At 45.1% G+C, this 15,458-nt stretch overlaps 2 protein-coding genes across 3 annotated transcripts in view; one reads left to right on the top strand and one right to left on the bottom strand.

Annotated features, from left to right (window-relative positions):
• The window catches only part of wnt5b (wingless-type MMTV integration site family, member 5b), a 247,867-nt gene that overhangs the window by 111,289 nt on the left and 121,120 nt on the right, over nt 1-15,458 (bottom strand). The gene's annotated exons all lie outside the window — the stretch shown is intronic.
• On the top strand, nt 7,126-9,029 carry fbxl14b (F-box and leucine-rich repeat protein 14b). The gene has a single exon (XM_060903716.1). The coding sequence runs from the start codon at nt 7,813-7,815 to the stop codon at nt 9,013-9,015; it is 1,203 nt and encodes a 400-aa protein (XP_060759699.1). The 5' UTR covers nt 7,126-7,812; the 3' UTR covers nt 9,016-9,029.

Below are 15,458 nucleotides of genomic sequence, written 5' to 3'. Positions count from 1 at the left end.
TTCACGTTCCTTTAACAAATCTCAGCCCCATAAGGAAAAAAGCATGGAAAATCATTTTTAGCGTGAAGTATAAAACGGGTCAGAACATAAATCGGGTTAAAAAAGGGATGATCCGAATTATGTCGGTTTCTCTATATAAAAGTAAAACATAGTTTATGATTATATGAATGGATTTAAGATCATAGTATTCACTTTACAAAATCCTGCAATCTTTTTTTAATGATCTTTATCATTCATTGTTTATTCGGATTTTCATTTTAACTAAACTCCCAAAATTTGTTGACCAACTGTGTGCATCTAAAGAAATGTCGCCACAAGGACACAACTGTGTCATCGTTTTCTATCTTGTGGGGAAAACCTGAGTATTTCAGGAAAAAAAAAAGAGAGCGAGAACTGTTTCATTTTGGTTAATTGGGTTAATGTAAACAGAGCATTAATTCATTAAGTAGCTGCATTTAATAATTATGTCAGTAGAAGGTCCTCATAAGGGTAGTGTGTGTGTGTGTGTGTGTGTGTGTGTGTGTGTGTGTGTGTGTGTGTAGGGTGGGAATGGACAGATGGATGGATAGATCTACTTTATTGAGCCCAAGCTGAGAAATTGTTTTGTTACAGCAGCAAGTTATCAGACATGCGAAAAGAAAAGAGACACTGTACAACAGGAAATAGAATTTTGAAGGGAAAAAAAAAATCCCTAGAACAATCTGACTCTACAGTATACAGATAAAAATGTAACAATAATTAACAGTTATTCCATGAAATCGAGTCGCACATGATCTGATAGCACTATAATCCGTGCACAACAAGATTGAGTGGAATAACTAGTTTATTCTATCCACATTCACTGGATTTTGCAAAACAGAGCATTTTTATTTTTGCAAATCCAATAAATAAAAACATCATACAAAATGTCAGACAAAATAATTTCCGCTTCGAATGTAAACAAACTGGTGAAATGACGGGAGCAATTTGTGGAAAATGTGATAATTCTTGAAAAAAAAAACAAGCAAACATTCTTTCCATCAAATACTTTCATTCTGTATTTTGTTGCGCTTTTTAGAAAAATATTTTTTGGGGTTTTGTTTTCGAGTTTTTATTTCGTCCTCGGTTGGTTCAGCAACACTCGCTGCCATTTTGTTTTTCTCTACTCATGGGATATGAGCTGATATCCTAGTAGTAGAGTAGCCAATCAGAGCGCGTGATTGCTCATATCCAGTGAATGTCATCATCTGTCATCCGGCGGGCCGGTGACTTGGTAAGATATCCTATCCCAGACCCACCGGTCGAGCATAGCTGCTCTGAGTTGTTCTTCCTTCAACCCCGTCTCTCGCTCGAGGACCGTTTTCAGGGTGGTACGTGGTCGACCGACTTTGCGCTTCGCCTCAGGCTCCCACAAGAGAACTTGTGCGGCAGGTTGATCGTGACGAAACACATGGCCACACAATGCCAGACAGCGTTTGGCGATTATGGTCGAGAGGCGTGGTAGGGAACCGTACAGGCGGTCGTTTGTCCAATGGTCCTGCCAGCTGACGTTGAACACTCTGCGGAGCATGCAGGTGTACGTGCCATCCAAGGATTGCTCTTGTGCTCTTGTTAGAGACCAAGACTCGGATCCGTAGAGAAGAATGGATTCGACTGAGGCCTTGAACACTCTGACCTTTGTGTCTCTAGACAGCGGGGCAGCCCACACCTTGATTAGAGAATTTAGGGCACCCCAGGCTTTGGCCTTTCTGGAGTTGATGTCATGAGCAGTGTTCATCCAACTGCCAAGGTATTTGAAGTCGTCCACCTTCTCAATAGTAGAGTTGTCAAACGCGTGGAGAGATTGGTCCGTAGAGGAATTTATATGGATCCATTTGGTTTTGCATGCGTTCAACTGAAGGCCAACTGATTTAGCAGCCAGATCTACTCGGTGGAGAAGATCCTCACCCGAATTCACAGAGTCCTCGAGAAGAGCAATGTCATCAGCGAAGTCGAGAACGGATAGATGGACAGCAGGGTGGCGAGAACTTCTACAGCGTTTAAGAGTGAGCCCATCATCCATGCGAAGGGCTAAACGCAAGGCGTAATCAAGAACAATGATGAAGAGCAGAGGAGCTCGGGGGTCTCCTTGAAGGACGCCCGAGTTGATAGAAAACTCCTCAGGTCACACCATCAGGAGTTATAACCACTGCAGTGTTATCGATATACATTGTCCTGATTGCCTCGACCATGCTAGGGGGGACGCCATATGCTTGTAGAACGGAAAACATTGTGTCGTGTCTAATGGAATTAAAAGCCTTCTTAAAGTCCAAAAAGACTATCACACCTTCTTTATGGTGGTTCATGAGCTCTTCGATAATGCACCAGAGGGCTAAGATGTGAGCGCTAGTAGAACGCAGTTGACGGAAGCCATTTTGGTTTGGGCGCAAGAAGTTATCCATTACCGGCCTCAACCTATTGAGTAACAATCGGTTATACACTTTAGAGGCGATCTGAGCTTGACTAATTCCCCTGTAGTTGTCAGGCAATGTCAGGTTGCCTTTCTTAGGGACAGGGACGATGCCTGCTAGACCCCATTCCTTGGGCCTGTTGCCTGCAAGGGTTTCATTGCAGAACGTGAAGAGGAAGTTGCGGATGTTTGGGAGCTTCCATAGCTCAATAGGGAGACCATCCATCCCAGGAGCGCGACCAGATTTCATCTCGTCAACAGCAGAGTTAACTTCATTACGGCCGAATGGCCCCGTGAAGATTTGCTCATTGAGTTCAAAGATTTGGATGATCTCAGTCGGCCTTTCTGGCGTAGGGCTATCAGGTGATAACACACGTTGAAAATGGTCCTTCCAGAGCTTCAAACAATCTTCGCCTTGGATGAATACTGGGTTTGGAGATTTGTTGGATAATGTCTTCACTAGGTTCCACGCACTTTTTGTGTCCGTCAAGGTGTTACTGGAGTCGAACCGGTCGAGGATGGCTCGGATTCTTAATTCTTCCTGCATAACGTACATAGAACAAAGGGAAGCCTGGGCAGCTTGAGTAAGCTGAACGCTGGCTTTAATAGCGACATGGGGTGCCTCCGCCACCGCAGGACAATCGGAAAGTGGTGACTTTCTGGGATGTTCTTTGGGTAGAAGGGATGACCCCACTTTATTACAGACTCCCACGAAGGACAAATAAGATTGGTCTTCTTCAGGAAGGCTTCAGAATTCTTCGGATATTAAAGCATCGACGGAGGAGGCGAGATTTGGGTCGGAAATCAAGGAAGACTGGTTGAGCTGTTTCATTCGCGGGCGCCTGGTCGAACGGACACTCAATTTGGTAGACACAGTAACAATTCTGTGATCGCTGCCAACAGGATTGGATGATGAGTGTGCTTGAGAGTCTCTAAGGCTGTTTCACCAGCGCTTATGACATAGAATGAAGTCGATTTGAGAGAGATCACCTCTCGGGGACCTATGAGTCTAGAGTTTACGCCTGGGCTTTTGGAAACAAGTGTTAGCAATGATAAGACTGTGCTCGCGAGCAAATTCGGTCAATAGCTCCCCGTTCCGATTTTCACTCATGTGATATGAATGTCGTGCCGCGACATGGGCATTGAAGTCGCCCCCAATTGCAAGGAAAGCATGCGCCTGTATAGAGGCAACTGCCTCACGCAAAGAGCGGTAGAACTGCGTGACTTCCTCCCCGGGGGAAACGTTATGAGGCGAGTAGCACGACATAACATTGAGCCTTGGATTGCCTTTGAAAACGGCGATAATAATTTGTTCCGAGACCTTCCTGATAGTAGAAAGAAGTGGTAAGAAAGACGAAAGTATAGCTATCCCTACTCCATGAATGGCCGCGCCTTGGGCGTTACGGGAAGCCGAGATGGTAAACAGCGTCACTGCGCCTAGATTATGTGTTACGATGTCCGAGGACTTGTCGTTATGGACTAAACGATGTTCTTGGATGCACACTATGGGTGTGTTATAGTGGCACATAAGGAAATTCAGTTCCTCCTTGGATGACATAGTCGAGAGAGTTCGACAATTGAGCTGCCCTATGATGAGTGTTTTACCAGGGTGCATAAGACCTTTCCTGGGCTGGCGATCAGACAGTGACCTCCCCTGGGGGTTTGGGGCACTGTCATCATGAGATGTCTGACAGGCATCGACAGGCACGGTACCGGGTGAACTTAGAGCATGGGCTTGAACTGTGGTGCAAGTATTGGATATCATCATCAAGTTTTCAAATTGCTGTGAAAAACCGGGGTGACGCAAATACTCCTGGGATTTTCTGACTGGGTTTACTCCCATAGGTCCGCCGCGTTCTGTAACACTAGGGGCGGCACTGAGAGCCACGCGGACGGTCTTCGGCATGTGAGAGGCTGGATAGAGGGACCGCTTGCTGATGACAAGTTGGTCCTATAGTCCGCATCACATGCCGCTGGTATGGGGAGACCAGTCTGGGATGCCATGATGACGATCGGCAACCAGAAAGGTACTACTCCTCCAGGGACCTTGCCCCAGTGAATGTAGATAGAATTTAAAAAAAAAAAAGATATCTATAAATGTGCTTTGTACATATGAATGCGAATTAATCATACTAAAAACAAGAACCGTGATAAATGAAGATAAATGGGCAGCACGGTGGTGTAGTGGTTAGCACGGTCGCCTCACAGCAAGAAGGTTCTGGGTTCGCGGCCAGCGAGGGCCTTCCTGTGTGGAGTTTGCATATTCTGTCTGTGTGGGTTTCCTCCGGGTGCTCCAGTTTCCCCCCACAGTCCAAAGACATGCAGTTAGGTTAACGTGGGGCGGCCTTGGGCTGAAGTGCTCTTGAGCAAGGTACCGAACCCCTGACTGCTCCCTGGGCGCTCTAGTGTGGCTGCCCACTGCTCTGGGTGTGTGTGCGCGCGTGTGTGTTCACTGCTTCAGATGGGTTAAATGCAGAGGATGAATTTCACTGTGCTTGAAGTGTGCATGTGACAAATAAAGGTTACTTCTTCTAAAAATGAGTGGCAGTATTGAACGGAAGATAAATAAATAAATAAATAAATAAATAAATAAATCTCGTTATCTCTAGCCGCTTTATCCTGTTCTACAGGGTCGCAGGCGAGCTGGAGCCTATCGCAGCTGACTACGGGCGAAAGCCGGGGTACACCCTGGACAAGTCGCCAGGTCATCACAGGGCTGACACTTATGGCCCTTTTCCACTACCCTTTTTCAGCTCGCTTCAGCCCGACACGGCTCGCGTTTCGACTACCAAAAACCAGCACAACTCAGCTCGCTTCAGCCCTGCTTAGCCCCTAAAACTCGCACCGTTTTGGAGTGGGGCTGAAGCGAGCCAAACCGTGCCGACTGAGGTTGGGGGCGTGAGCAGACACTCCCCTGTGCACTGATTGGTGAGGAGGAGTGTCCTCACATGCCCACACACGCCCCGCGAGCGCGTTGGGATCTGTAAACACCGCAAACCCGGAAGGAGAATAATTACGAATTACGAGAATTTCTGAAGCCTTATGCGCCTCGCCTCATCTATACGCTCTTGCCAGTATCTGTCCGCGTTGTCGGTGACAACAAGCCACAGCACCAAGACCAGCAACACTAACGACTCCATGTCCTCCATGTTTATTGTTTACTCTCCGGGTCGTGAGACTACCGCTTAAAAGCTCACTGAATCAGTGACATACAGAGCATCGTGGACGAGTTCGCGGAGCGCAAGGCTCGCCGTATGCCCTTCAAATAATGCGCGCAGTAGGCTATTGATGTTTTATTATGAGCCATGTACAGTATGTCGCCGAATGTTTTTTTGTTTGAGTTACATGTTCGTTTGAAGGACTTAATGTACAAAATAACATAGTTGCACCCCGTAGTGTTGAAATTGGTAAACACAGTGTATTCAGTGAGGTTTGCACCGCCCTCCTTTTATTTCTGACTCTTCCTGTCACCGTTGCAACCTCTGAGCGCTCATTCGTATGCCCTTCAAATAATGTGCGCAGTATAGGCTATTGATGTTTTATTATGAGCCATGTACAGTATCCTAATGTTTTTTGTTTCTGAGTTACATGTTCGTTTGAAGGACTTGATGTACTAAATAACATAGTTGCACCTGGTAGTGTTGAAATTGGTAAACACCGCAGTTGCGGACATTTTGTAGCCTAAAATGATGTTATGATAAGCTTTAATAAAGGGCCCGGTCATTTGCCCCGCCCCCGGCCCGGCTCTGACTTGTTCCGCCACTGTCACTGATGTCACTGTTTGCGCTGCTTAACGACATCACATGACGTCCACCCACTTTCGCTAACTCCACCCAATGTGTCCACCCACTTCCAGCCAGCACGGTTCAGCGCGGTTGTAGTCGAAATGCAACCCCAACAGCCCCGCTCAGCTCGACTCGGCACGGCACGGCTCAGCCGCGTTTGTAGTGGAAAAGCGGCAATAGACACAGACAACCATTCACACTCACATTCACACCTACGGTCAATTTAGAGTCACCAGTTAACCTAACCTGCATGTCTTTGGACTGTGGGGGAAACCGGAGCACCCGGAGGAAACCCACGCGGACATGGGGAGAACATGCAAACTCCACACAGAAAGGCCCTCGCCGGCCACGGGGCTCGAACCCGGACCTTCTTGCTGTGAGGTGACAGCGCTAACCACTACACCACCGTACCGCCGCCTAAATAAATAAATTAATAAACTCTAATGATGCAAAGTGAATAGAAAACACACCACACAAGGACCCTTATCCTAGATCTACAATTCAGAATTCAGAACTTTTTTTTTTAGACCAAAAGGACTTTTGTTATGTAACTGTGACTACAGTGTAATGATTTATACTGAACCCAAACAAACAGTGAAATAAATCACCTATTCAAGCGTCCAATTAAAATATTAATAATTTAAAAAAACTTTAATTTTATCTGGGCGAGTAAAATGTTTGCTAAAACTGTGGAAAACCAGTGTAAACAGAGCTGATGATGCGATCCGGCTGGCAGTGAAAGGGTTAAGGGTAAAGTGAACTGAATTGTAAGAAGTTGGTTTCCAGGGGAACTATTCTTACTGTTCCAGCTGAGTTGGGAGAAACCATTTCCGCTTGAGAAAGGAGGGGGGGACGAAAAGAGAGCAAAACGAATTCATCTGTTTGAGCTGGATTAAAAACAAAACGCACAAACCGAGGTGGTGTAAAAGCAGAGCACGGGACGAGGGATGATGTTCTGCGCGTTGGATTTCACGCAGGAAACTCGGACACGGGTGTGAATTCGCTCCTCCCACCCCCGGAGCAGCGCGGTGCACGCGGCCCTGCCAAGTCAGTTTGAAAAGATCAGACAAAGGCAGCAGGAAGCGCCTCGGCTTGGCAATGCGTGCGAGCGCGAGCCGAAAGCTCGGTGTATTGTCAGGGGGTCGCGGTTTGAACCGACCGTCGCACAAATAACGCGTCATTCTTCACCCGGTTTCGGTTTTGAGGCGGTTTTTGAAGATCTTTCGACCGCAGGAAGCCATGGACGACCGCCTGGATCCTCGCGCGCAGCGGAGACGGTTATCTCAACACAAAATGGGCAGCGGCGCGTGACCGCGCGCGCGAGAGCGAGCGTGAGTGAGTGAGAGAGAGAGAGAGAGAGAGAGAGAGAGCGCGAGCGCTGGTTTCCCGTCTGTACTGGAAAGCAGCTTTTCTTCCCTACTGGTTGTGCGCGCGCCCCAGGAGTTGCTCGGTTTACACACTTAAATGTAGAAAAGAAACGCAGCTGGAGGTTCTGGAGGAGGTTCTGGAGGTGGTGGTGGTGTTTTTTCCCTCCTGAATAAACCAAAGAGGGAAGTGAACTTGCTGTGGCTGTGCATTTTTTTTTTCGCGCATTTTAAGATGGAGACGCACGTCTCGTGCCTCTTTCCAGAGATCTTAGCCATGATTTTCAGTTACTTGGAGGTGAGGGACAAAGGCCGGGTGGCCCAAGTGTGCACAGCATGGAGAGACGCGTCCTACCACAAGTCTGTGTGGAGGGGGGTTGAAGCCAAGCTGCATCTCAGGAGGGCCAACCCGTCCCTGTTCCCCAGCCTTCAGGCCCGGGGCATCAGGAGGGTGCAGATCCTGAGCCTGAGGCGCAGCCTGAGCTATGTGATCCAGGGCATGCCCAACATCGAGAGCCTGAACCTGAGCGGCTGCTACAACCTGACTGACAACGGCCTGGGGCACGCTTTCGTCCAGGAGATCTCTTCGTTGCGTGTTCTCAACCTGAGCCTGTGCAAGCAGATTACGGACTCCAGCTTGGGCAGGATAGCTCAGTACCTGAAGAACTTGGAGGTACTGGAGCTGGGCGGCTGCAGCAACATCACCAACACCGGTTTGCTGCTGATCGCATGGGGCTTGCACAGGCTCAAGAGCCTCAACTTGAGAAGCTGCAGGCACGTCTCCGACGTAGGCATCGGCCACCTGGCAGGTATGACCCGAAGCGCGGCTGAGGGATGCCTCAGCCTGGAGTACCTCACGCTTCAGGACTGCCAGAAGCTCACAGACCTGTCTCTCAAACACATCTCCAAAGGCCTGGCCAGGCTCAAAGTTCTCAACCTGAGCTTCTGCGGGGGCATCTCAGACGCCGGAATGATCCACCTGTCCCACATGACCAGCCTGTGGAGTCTTAACCTGCGCTCGTGTGACAACATTAGCGACACGGGCATCATGCATCTCGCCATGGGGACGCTACGACTTTCCGGCTTGGACGTGTCTTTCTGCGACAAGATCGGCGACCAGAGCCTGGCTTACGTAGCCCAGGGCCTGTACCAGCTCAAGTCTCTGTCGCTTTGCTCGTGCCACATAAGCGATGATGGCATCAACCGGATGGTGCGCCAGATGCACGAGTTAAGGACCCTGAACATTGGCCAGTGTGTGCGGATTACAGACAAAGGCCTGGAGCTCATAGCGGACCATCTGACCCAGTTGACCGGCATCGATTTGTATGGATGTACAAAAATTACTAAGAGGGGACTGGAGAGGATAACGCAGCTCCCCTGCCTTAAAGTTTTGAACCTGGGCCTTTGGCAGATGACTGAAAGTGAAAAAGTGCGGTAAAACTTGGTCGAGATTGGGAGGGGGAGGGATGGGATGTGATGTGGGTGGGGAATTTACATTTATTATTATTATTATTATTATTATTTTAAATGGGGGAAATCTGGCATGGATTAAAGCAAATCACATTTCTTCACATGGGAAGAATATATAAACAGTATTTCATCTGGCGTTTTATGATATTAACCCATTGTGGTGTGCAACACTTAACAAAAAAAGTTTTAATCTCTAACCGGTTGCAATACGAGCCTAAAATCTCTCGTCTTTCCCTACTAAACGTGACGCCTAAAACATTTCGGCTACCTCGTACCTGTGTTTTAACTTGTATCCTTAAATTTAAAAAAATAAATAAATAAGAGGTGGATACGGAGATAAATTGTGCCTAGGAAGCGACACCCCCCCCCCCCCCTCCCTCCCCCATCTCATTTCTCTCCTGAGAATAGCATAAAAAAGGAAAGGAGGAGGAAAAAAAGCAGCAGAATGGCTTAACTACCTTTTGTTAATTTTTTTTTTTTTTTTTTTTGCCTGAAAGAAATGACCAACAAAAGACTGAAATGAAGCGACGGAGAGTCAAAGCACAGATTGTTTTTAGCTCGGACTGAATTGAGTTTATGCAAAGACGGATGAATACTGGTTTGTATACAAAGAGCTTTTTTATAAATATATATATCTCAATATCTATATCTATATATATTTTTCATCCTGTTTAGTTTTGGATTTGAGGCTTTGCAAAAGCCTTTTTGAGTCGAGCTTTGAATAAGAGGTCCGCTCTGCTGATGTATTCATGCTTATGTAAGCAGATATTGTTTAATTAATGAATTAACGGCTGTTGTTCAGAGCATTGTACTTCAGAGCATTGTACTTCAAATTGAAGTGATTTTTTTTTTTGGAACAGAAGAAATATCCGTGTCAGTAGCTAATTCTACAGTCTCATTCACATTTTTTTATTATTATTATTATTATTATTATTATTATTCTCAATAGACTACAGGTCACACACTAAAATTATAAATGATAGCAGACACAATTTTGTCCTTTATTTTAAAACAAGCTAACGTTTAAAAGTTGCCCAGAAGGACAAACGGAAATGGATTTTTTTTTTTTTTAATAATTTTTTTGGTCCCTATTTGGGGTAAGAAGCATTGCGCATCAGGCCTGTGTGATATATGATATGATATATATGATGTACTGAGTCCTGCTGAAAAGCTACTGTGTTTTAAATGTACTGTATGTATTTGTAAAGAAAAAGAAAAGAAATCTCAAATTGTTTTATATTCTTACAGTAAACATTAAAGTTGATATTTATATAATTAAAAAAATAAGGAGCACTTGGGATTTGTATCCTGGCCGAATTTGTTTCAGGAGGGTTGACTGATTTGATTCGTTAATTAATAAGCTAACAGAGCAGGATTTAGCATGTACACGATGGCGTGTGAAAACAAGTTTACAACCCCGTGTGCTTTATATATGAAACCAGATAGTGACAGCTGAGAGCTCCGAGCTGATACATCACAGCAGAAATTATTTCATATTAATGATGGAGATTCTTATTATTATTCGCGTGTATGTTTGTTGTGTTTACAGCAGGCACAAAATGGACGCTTCTTGTTTTGCACGTTAGGGGGGCTTTAATAATTAGTCAATCACAACCCTGTTTTTTTTTTTTGATGATTTATTTATTTATTTTACTTATTTAATTTCTAAGCACTTAAATCAGCACGATCACAACAGAATATCGTTCACGTTTTCCGGATGGTTTCTCTTGGAGAAATGATCGTCGAATACGCTTTTTTAAAAATTTTATTTATTTTTTTACAACAATTCATCGCAAAAGTATTTTGAAAAAAAAAAAAAACGTGCTCTCTCAGGCATGCATATCAGAGATGCATCTGAGTTTTGTCCCTCCCTCTTCTCCTCCTCCTTCAACCCCCCTTCAGAGAACGAGTCAGAGATCTTGATGGCAGAAAAAGACCCCCCGTTCCCTCTGCCCCCATCACATCACACGGACACTTTTAAACATTCCTCACCGCCATTCAAAGCACTTCAGCTTTTCTTCTCCTCTCTCTCCCCTCCTCTCCCCACCCCACCTTCCTCCATCACAAAGCACACAGGCTTTGAATGGCCTCCTGGCCCCTTGACCAGTACCAGAGAGAGAGAGAACTCGCTCACAGCCGAAAAGCTCCCTGAGATCTCTCTTTTAAACAGTGAGACTTTTTTTTTTCTTTCTTTTTTTTAGCATGATGTTTAAGCACGTTGTCGTCCGTCACACCCACAGTGCAGATTTCATCTGTGCCCGAGTTAAACCTCTTTTTCGAAGCACAAACTCTGAGCGAAGGTAAATATTTATGTGAAAATGTACCACTCTACCTGTGATATACTTTATTTCCTGAATAAAAAAAAAAAGACCAGCTCGAGTTTGCAGGAGTGTTTTAAACAGAGGAGCTGGCTCATTCGCAGCAACACGTAAAGCTTGAAAGTGTCGCTGACTTTTTGACTCAGGCTTTGAAGTTTTCGAGTCAAGGTGTGACTGAGGTACAACTCGACCATCTCAGGACACGCTGGGTGGCACAGAGCAGCAGTTTAATTTAAAGACGCTCCCAAATCGGGACTTGCTTAGTTTTTGGTGGTGCTGCTGCTGCGGAGAAGATAAAGCCTTTGAGAAGTCTTGGATGGTGGGAGAACTGGGAGAGAGAGAAGGAAGGAGAGAGGTGGTGTGTAGTCACATTGCCAGCCTGTTTCCCCGATTCCTGGAGAAAAAAAAAAAACCGGAGGAATCTGTGAGTCACCGTTTGACTTTGCTCTGTGAAAAGTGAGCATGCAGTGAGAGTCCTGTCCACAAACAGCACATGGAGACATGGGAATGTTTCTAGATCCGTGTCTGGATTTATTTTTACTCTTTTCCCCGCTTCTGCTTGTACTTGTGAGAAATCCACCCTTGCATATTTATAAAGATTTAATAACACCTGATCTTCAACAGCGTCCACGATTCCGCTTCAGCTTCTTTCATTGACATGTTGATCTAGTTTTCCATTTTCTCCCATTACCTATTGATAGTGGAGCCAGCGAGCACCACTTTAGAAGAGAGAGAGTGTGATGCAGCGGTGCTTTAGTACTTCACTCCATCCATCTCTCTCACTTCATCTCCGTCACGTCAAGCCTTGAGCGTCGTGCCGATTCTGCAATCAATCAATCTCGTGGGTCACCAAGTCGTAACTAGCTGAAAATCGCATCCTGGGACATTGAGTCCAGAACTTGCACCGTCATCCCACTACTGCTGGAATATGACTTTGCTGTAAAATGGTGAGTGTCTAAATAAGAAGTAATTCTTGTTCTTTTGTTTTTAAACAGCGAAACCTGACCGACTGTTAACCTTACAAACGTAAATACAGCACTGCCCAACAAATCAGCACGAAGATAAATATTCCAATCTAAACATATGTAATGTGTCAGCCAGTGTTGTAGTCAAGTCACTAAACCTCAAGTCCGAGTCCACAGTGTTCAAATCCGAGTCATTAAAGAAAATTTTAAGTCGACGGCACCGTTTGACAGTGTCTGTTGCTGCCTTTATGTGAAAGCGTCTCTGCTACCATGTTGGACTAACGTTACTGCTCCACTGCCCCATTTTCGTTAATAGGCTACAGATAAAAAGCCTCTTCATTGCTCAGCAAGCCCCGCCCACTATCAACAGGGCAAATAACATGAGAGGGTTGACACTCGTTAGTTCATTGCTCAACAAGCCCCGCCCACTATCAACAAGGTAAATAACACGAGAGGGGGTTAACACTAGCTAGTTCATCGCTCAGCAAGCCCCGCCCACTATCAGTAGAGCAATGAACATAGCATGTCACTTCCTTCTCTGGGTGGAGTCTCGCCAAATGAGGATTGAAGTTCGAGGTCGTCCCCGTCGTCTCCTCGATCGTTCTTCTACATATGGAACACATAGCAGTGCATTTTTTTTCCCACTGCACGAGAAGTCTGTATAAGCAAAGCGGACAATCCTAGTGGCGTTCTCTCCAGGCATTTTAGCGCCATTAACGTTAGTTTGTTCCTGAACATGACGTATGAACAGGTGAATGTGCGTTCTCTTGCACGAAATTAGTATAAAAATGAATGTAGATAGAAATATCTTATGTCAAATTATGGCGGCATGTTACAAAAAATAAAGAAAAAAATCTCAGTCTTTGTCTTCAATTTACAAGTCCGATTCCAAGTCGAGTCACGAGTCCTGGACTCGAGTACTACAAGCCTGGCATCAGCTGGTTTTTGCTGTTGTCTCAACACACCAAGTTTCATGAGGATTACTGAAGAATACGATTTACGACATGCAACTAAAACATGCAGGTTGGAATATATTAAGATGAACAAAAAGACGATCTGGTAATTCTGTCTGGTATAAAAGGCATCCAGTGTTCAGAATTAACCCTTTAAAGGAGAACTGAAGGCAAATTTTTTATCATCAAAATTCTATTTATCTCATTTTATTAAATATTGGAATGCGTTTTTGTCACTGCTATAGGAAGTTGTGAGTGTTTGAGATATGCTCTGTAATATATCAGTCCATATGTCAAAGCAATGGCCGTAAACGAGACTCGTTGAGACCTGTGCGAGACATCGTAGGATGGAAGTAAAACGTACAGCGGAAATCAAAGTGACCAACATCTGCCAACGTTGTCAAAAGACGTGCGCGCCCTCTTTCGAATGCTGATGTAATCAAGCCGGAAGTTTTGTTTGTTTTGCAATTGAAGCAATCAGGAAAGTTTGAAAAAAGTCGGCAGTAATCGTCATTTAAACTTGTTTTTGTGCAATATTTCGTTTGGAAAACAGTTTTCAAAATGGCGGCACTGCCACCTGGCTGATGCTTCACGTTTCGAAGTCTCGCACAAGTCTCGTGAAGATCGCGCGGATAAGCGACGCCTGCTGTGGACCAAACGAACTAAATTTAACACGGCTAAAAACCGAATAGGCCGATAAGTATAATATTTAATTGCAATTAGTTGCCAATACGAGTCACGATATAAGGTTACTAAAACCGAAAACGTAATTGAATAACACGTTAATTAAGAAATAAAGCAAGTTTAAAAATGACTTCAGTTCTCCTTTAAACTTCCAGAGTATGAGAGAGTTATTGATTTTAAAGTTATTGAGCAGTGGTTATTAATGAGACTTAATCGGAAAGGTGCGTGATTAATCTAGAGCCAGGATTGGTTTTGGGAGTTTTAGAAGTTAACCTTTCCCATTTGGACCAGCGCGATGGTCCAGGTTAGGACAGGTCTAATCAGGGTTTTCGTACTTCCACGTGTCTCTGCATCTCCATGTGGACGGTGAGGTGTGAGTTCGAGGCTGGCCACTAGCTGTTCGGTGCCAGCTTTCCTCTGTGAGGTCGGGGCAGAGCTTCACTGCGGTCATGTGACCTTGCTGGATGTGTGAGGGCTTGGGGATGGAGTGTAGGGGGCCCAAGCTGTCGCCTACTCTTTCTTTCCCTCTCCCACACACACACACACTCCGAGAGAGAGAAAGACCCAAGCTGAGCAGAGTCGGAGAAATAACCCGAGGCTTAAACGCACACTGTCCCTCGCAGAAAGCATCAGTGGAGTGAACATTATAGTTGATGCACAATCTTTCTCCACCGTCTTTCTTTCACACATTCACTCGACTGTTTCTCTCCGCCGTCTGAAGGACGTACGCCACTCTGCGCCAGTTTGCCATTGTTCCGATTAGATTAAGTGGTGTGTACACATGTAATGCTCCGGATCCACTTTCATATGCAGTGTAACTCGACACGCAGAGCTCCGTGTATTAAAGAAACTCAAGTCTAGGATCGAAAAACCCTGGAAAATTAACAGTGCGCCTAACTGGGGGGGGACATCAGCCTGTAATTTGAAGCTTTGTCGTTTCTTCTAACGTAGCCATTCCTGGCTTAATTCCTGACCTGAAATCCTGACCCGGTAACGCTGACCCGGCTGCGGAGAAAGGAAAAGCAGCTCTGTTCCAGAAAACAGGCAGCTGGATAGAATTTCAGTGCAGATTCTTACAGATGCAAGTTTGGTTTTTGATTTCCTAAAGTCGATCCTCTTCGATGTTCTATTCATCATACTGAAAAGTGTAATCACGGTTAACCTTTAAACACTTACATTCCTCACTCGATCACACAAATAATATCTCAAGAATAATCCAAGACTTTCAAGGGGAAAAAGTCTCCAGCACATGTAAAGAAATGCTGAAGACCAAATGTGGTTTAAAAAATAATGAAATGTTGCAACGTGGAAAAAAATACTATAAACAGTAATCAGTAAGCCATAATAAATGAAAAAGTCAGTATTTGATGTGAGACGACCCTTTGCTTTAATAAAATAGTAGTCTGAGGTCCAGTGGTTGCAGTTTTACACAGAAATGAGCTGTAGGTTTGACTGAGAATATTCCAGAACCAGCCACAGTTCTTCCGGACA

This window comes from Neoarius graeffei, chromosome 21 (genome assembly GCF_027579695.1).
Source record: "Neoarius graeffei isolate fNeoGra1 chromosome 21, fNeoGra1.pri, whole genome shotgun sequence".
Lineage (NCBI taxonomy): Eukaryota > Metazoa > Chordata > Actinopteri > Siluriformes > Ariidae > Neoarius > Neoarius graeffei.
This window is presented reverse-complemented; position numbering and strand designations above follow the sequence as displayed.

What these genes read in the sequence shown, in the direction of transcription:
- fbxl14b (XM_060903716.1), top strand. Translation starts at nt 7,813, where the DNA reads ATGGAGACGCACGTCTCGTGCCTCTTTCCAGAGATCTTAGCCATGATT.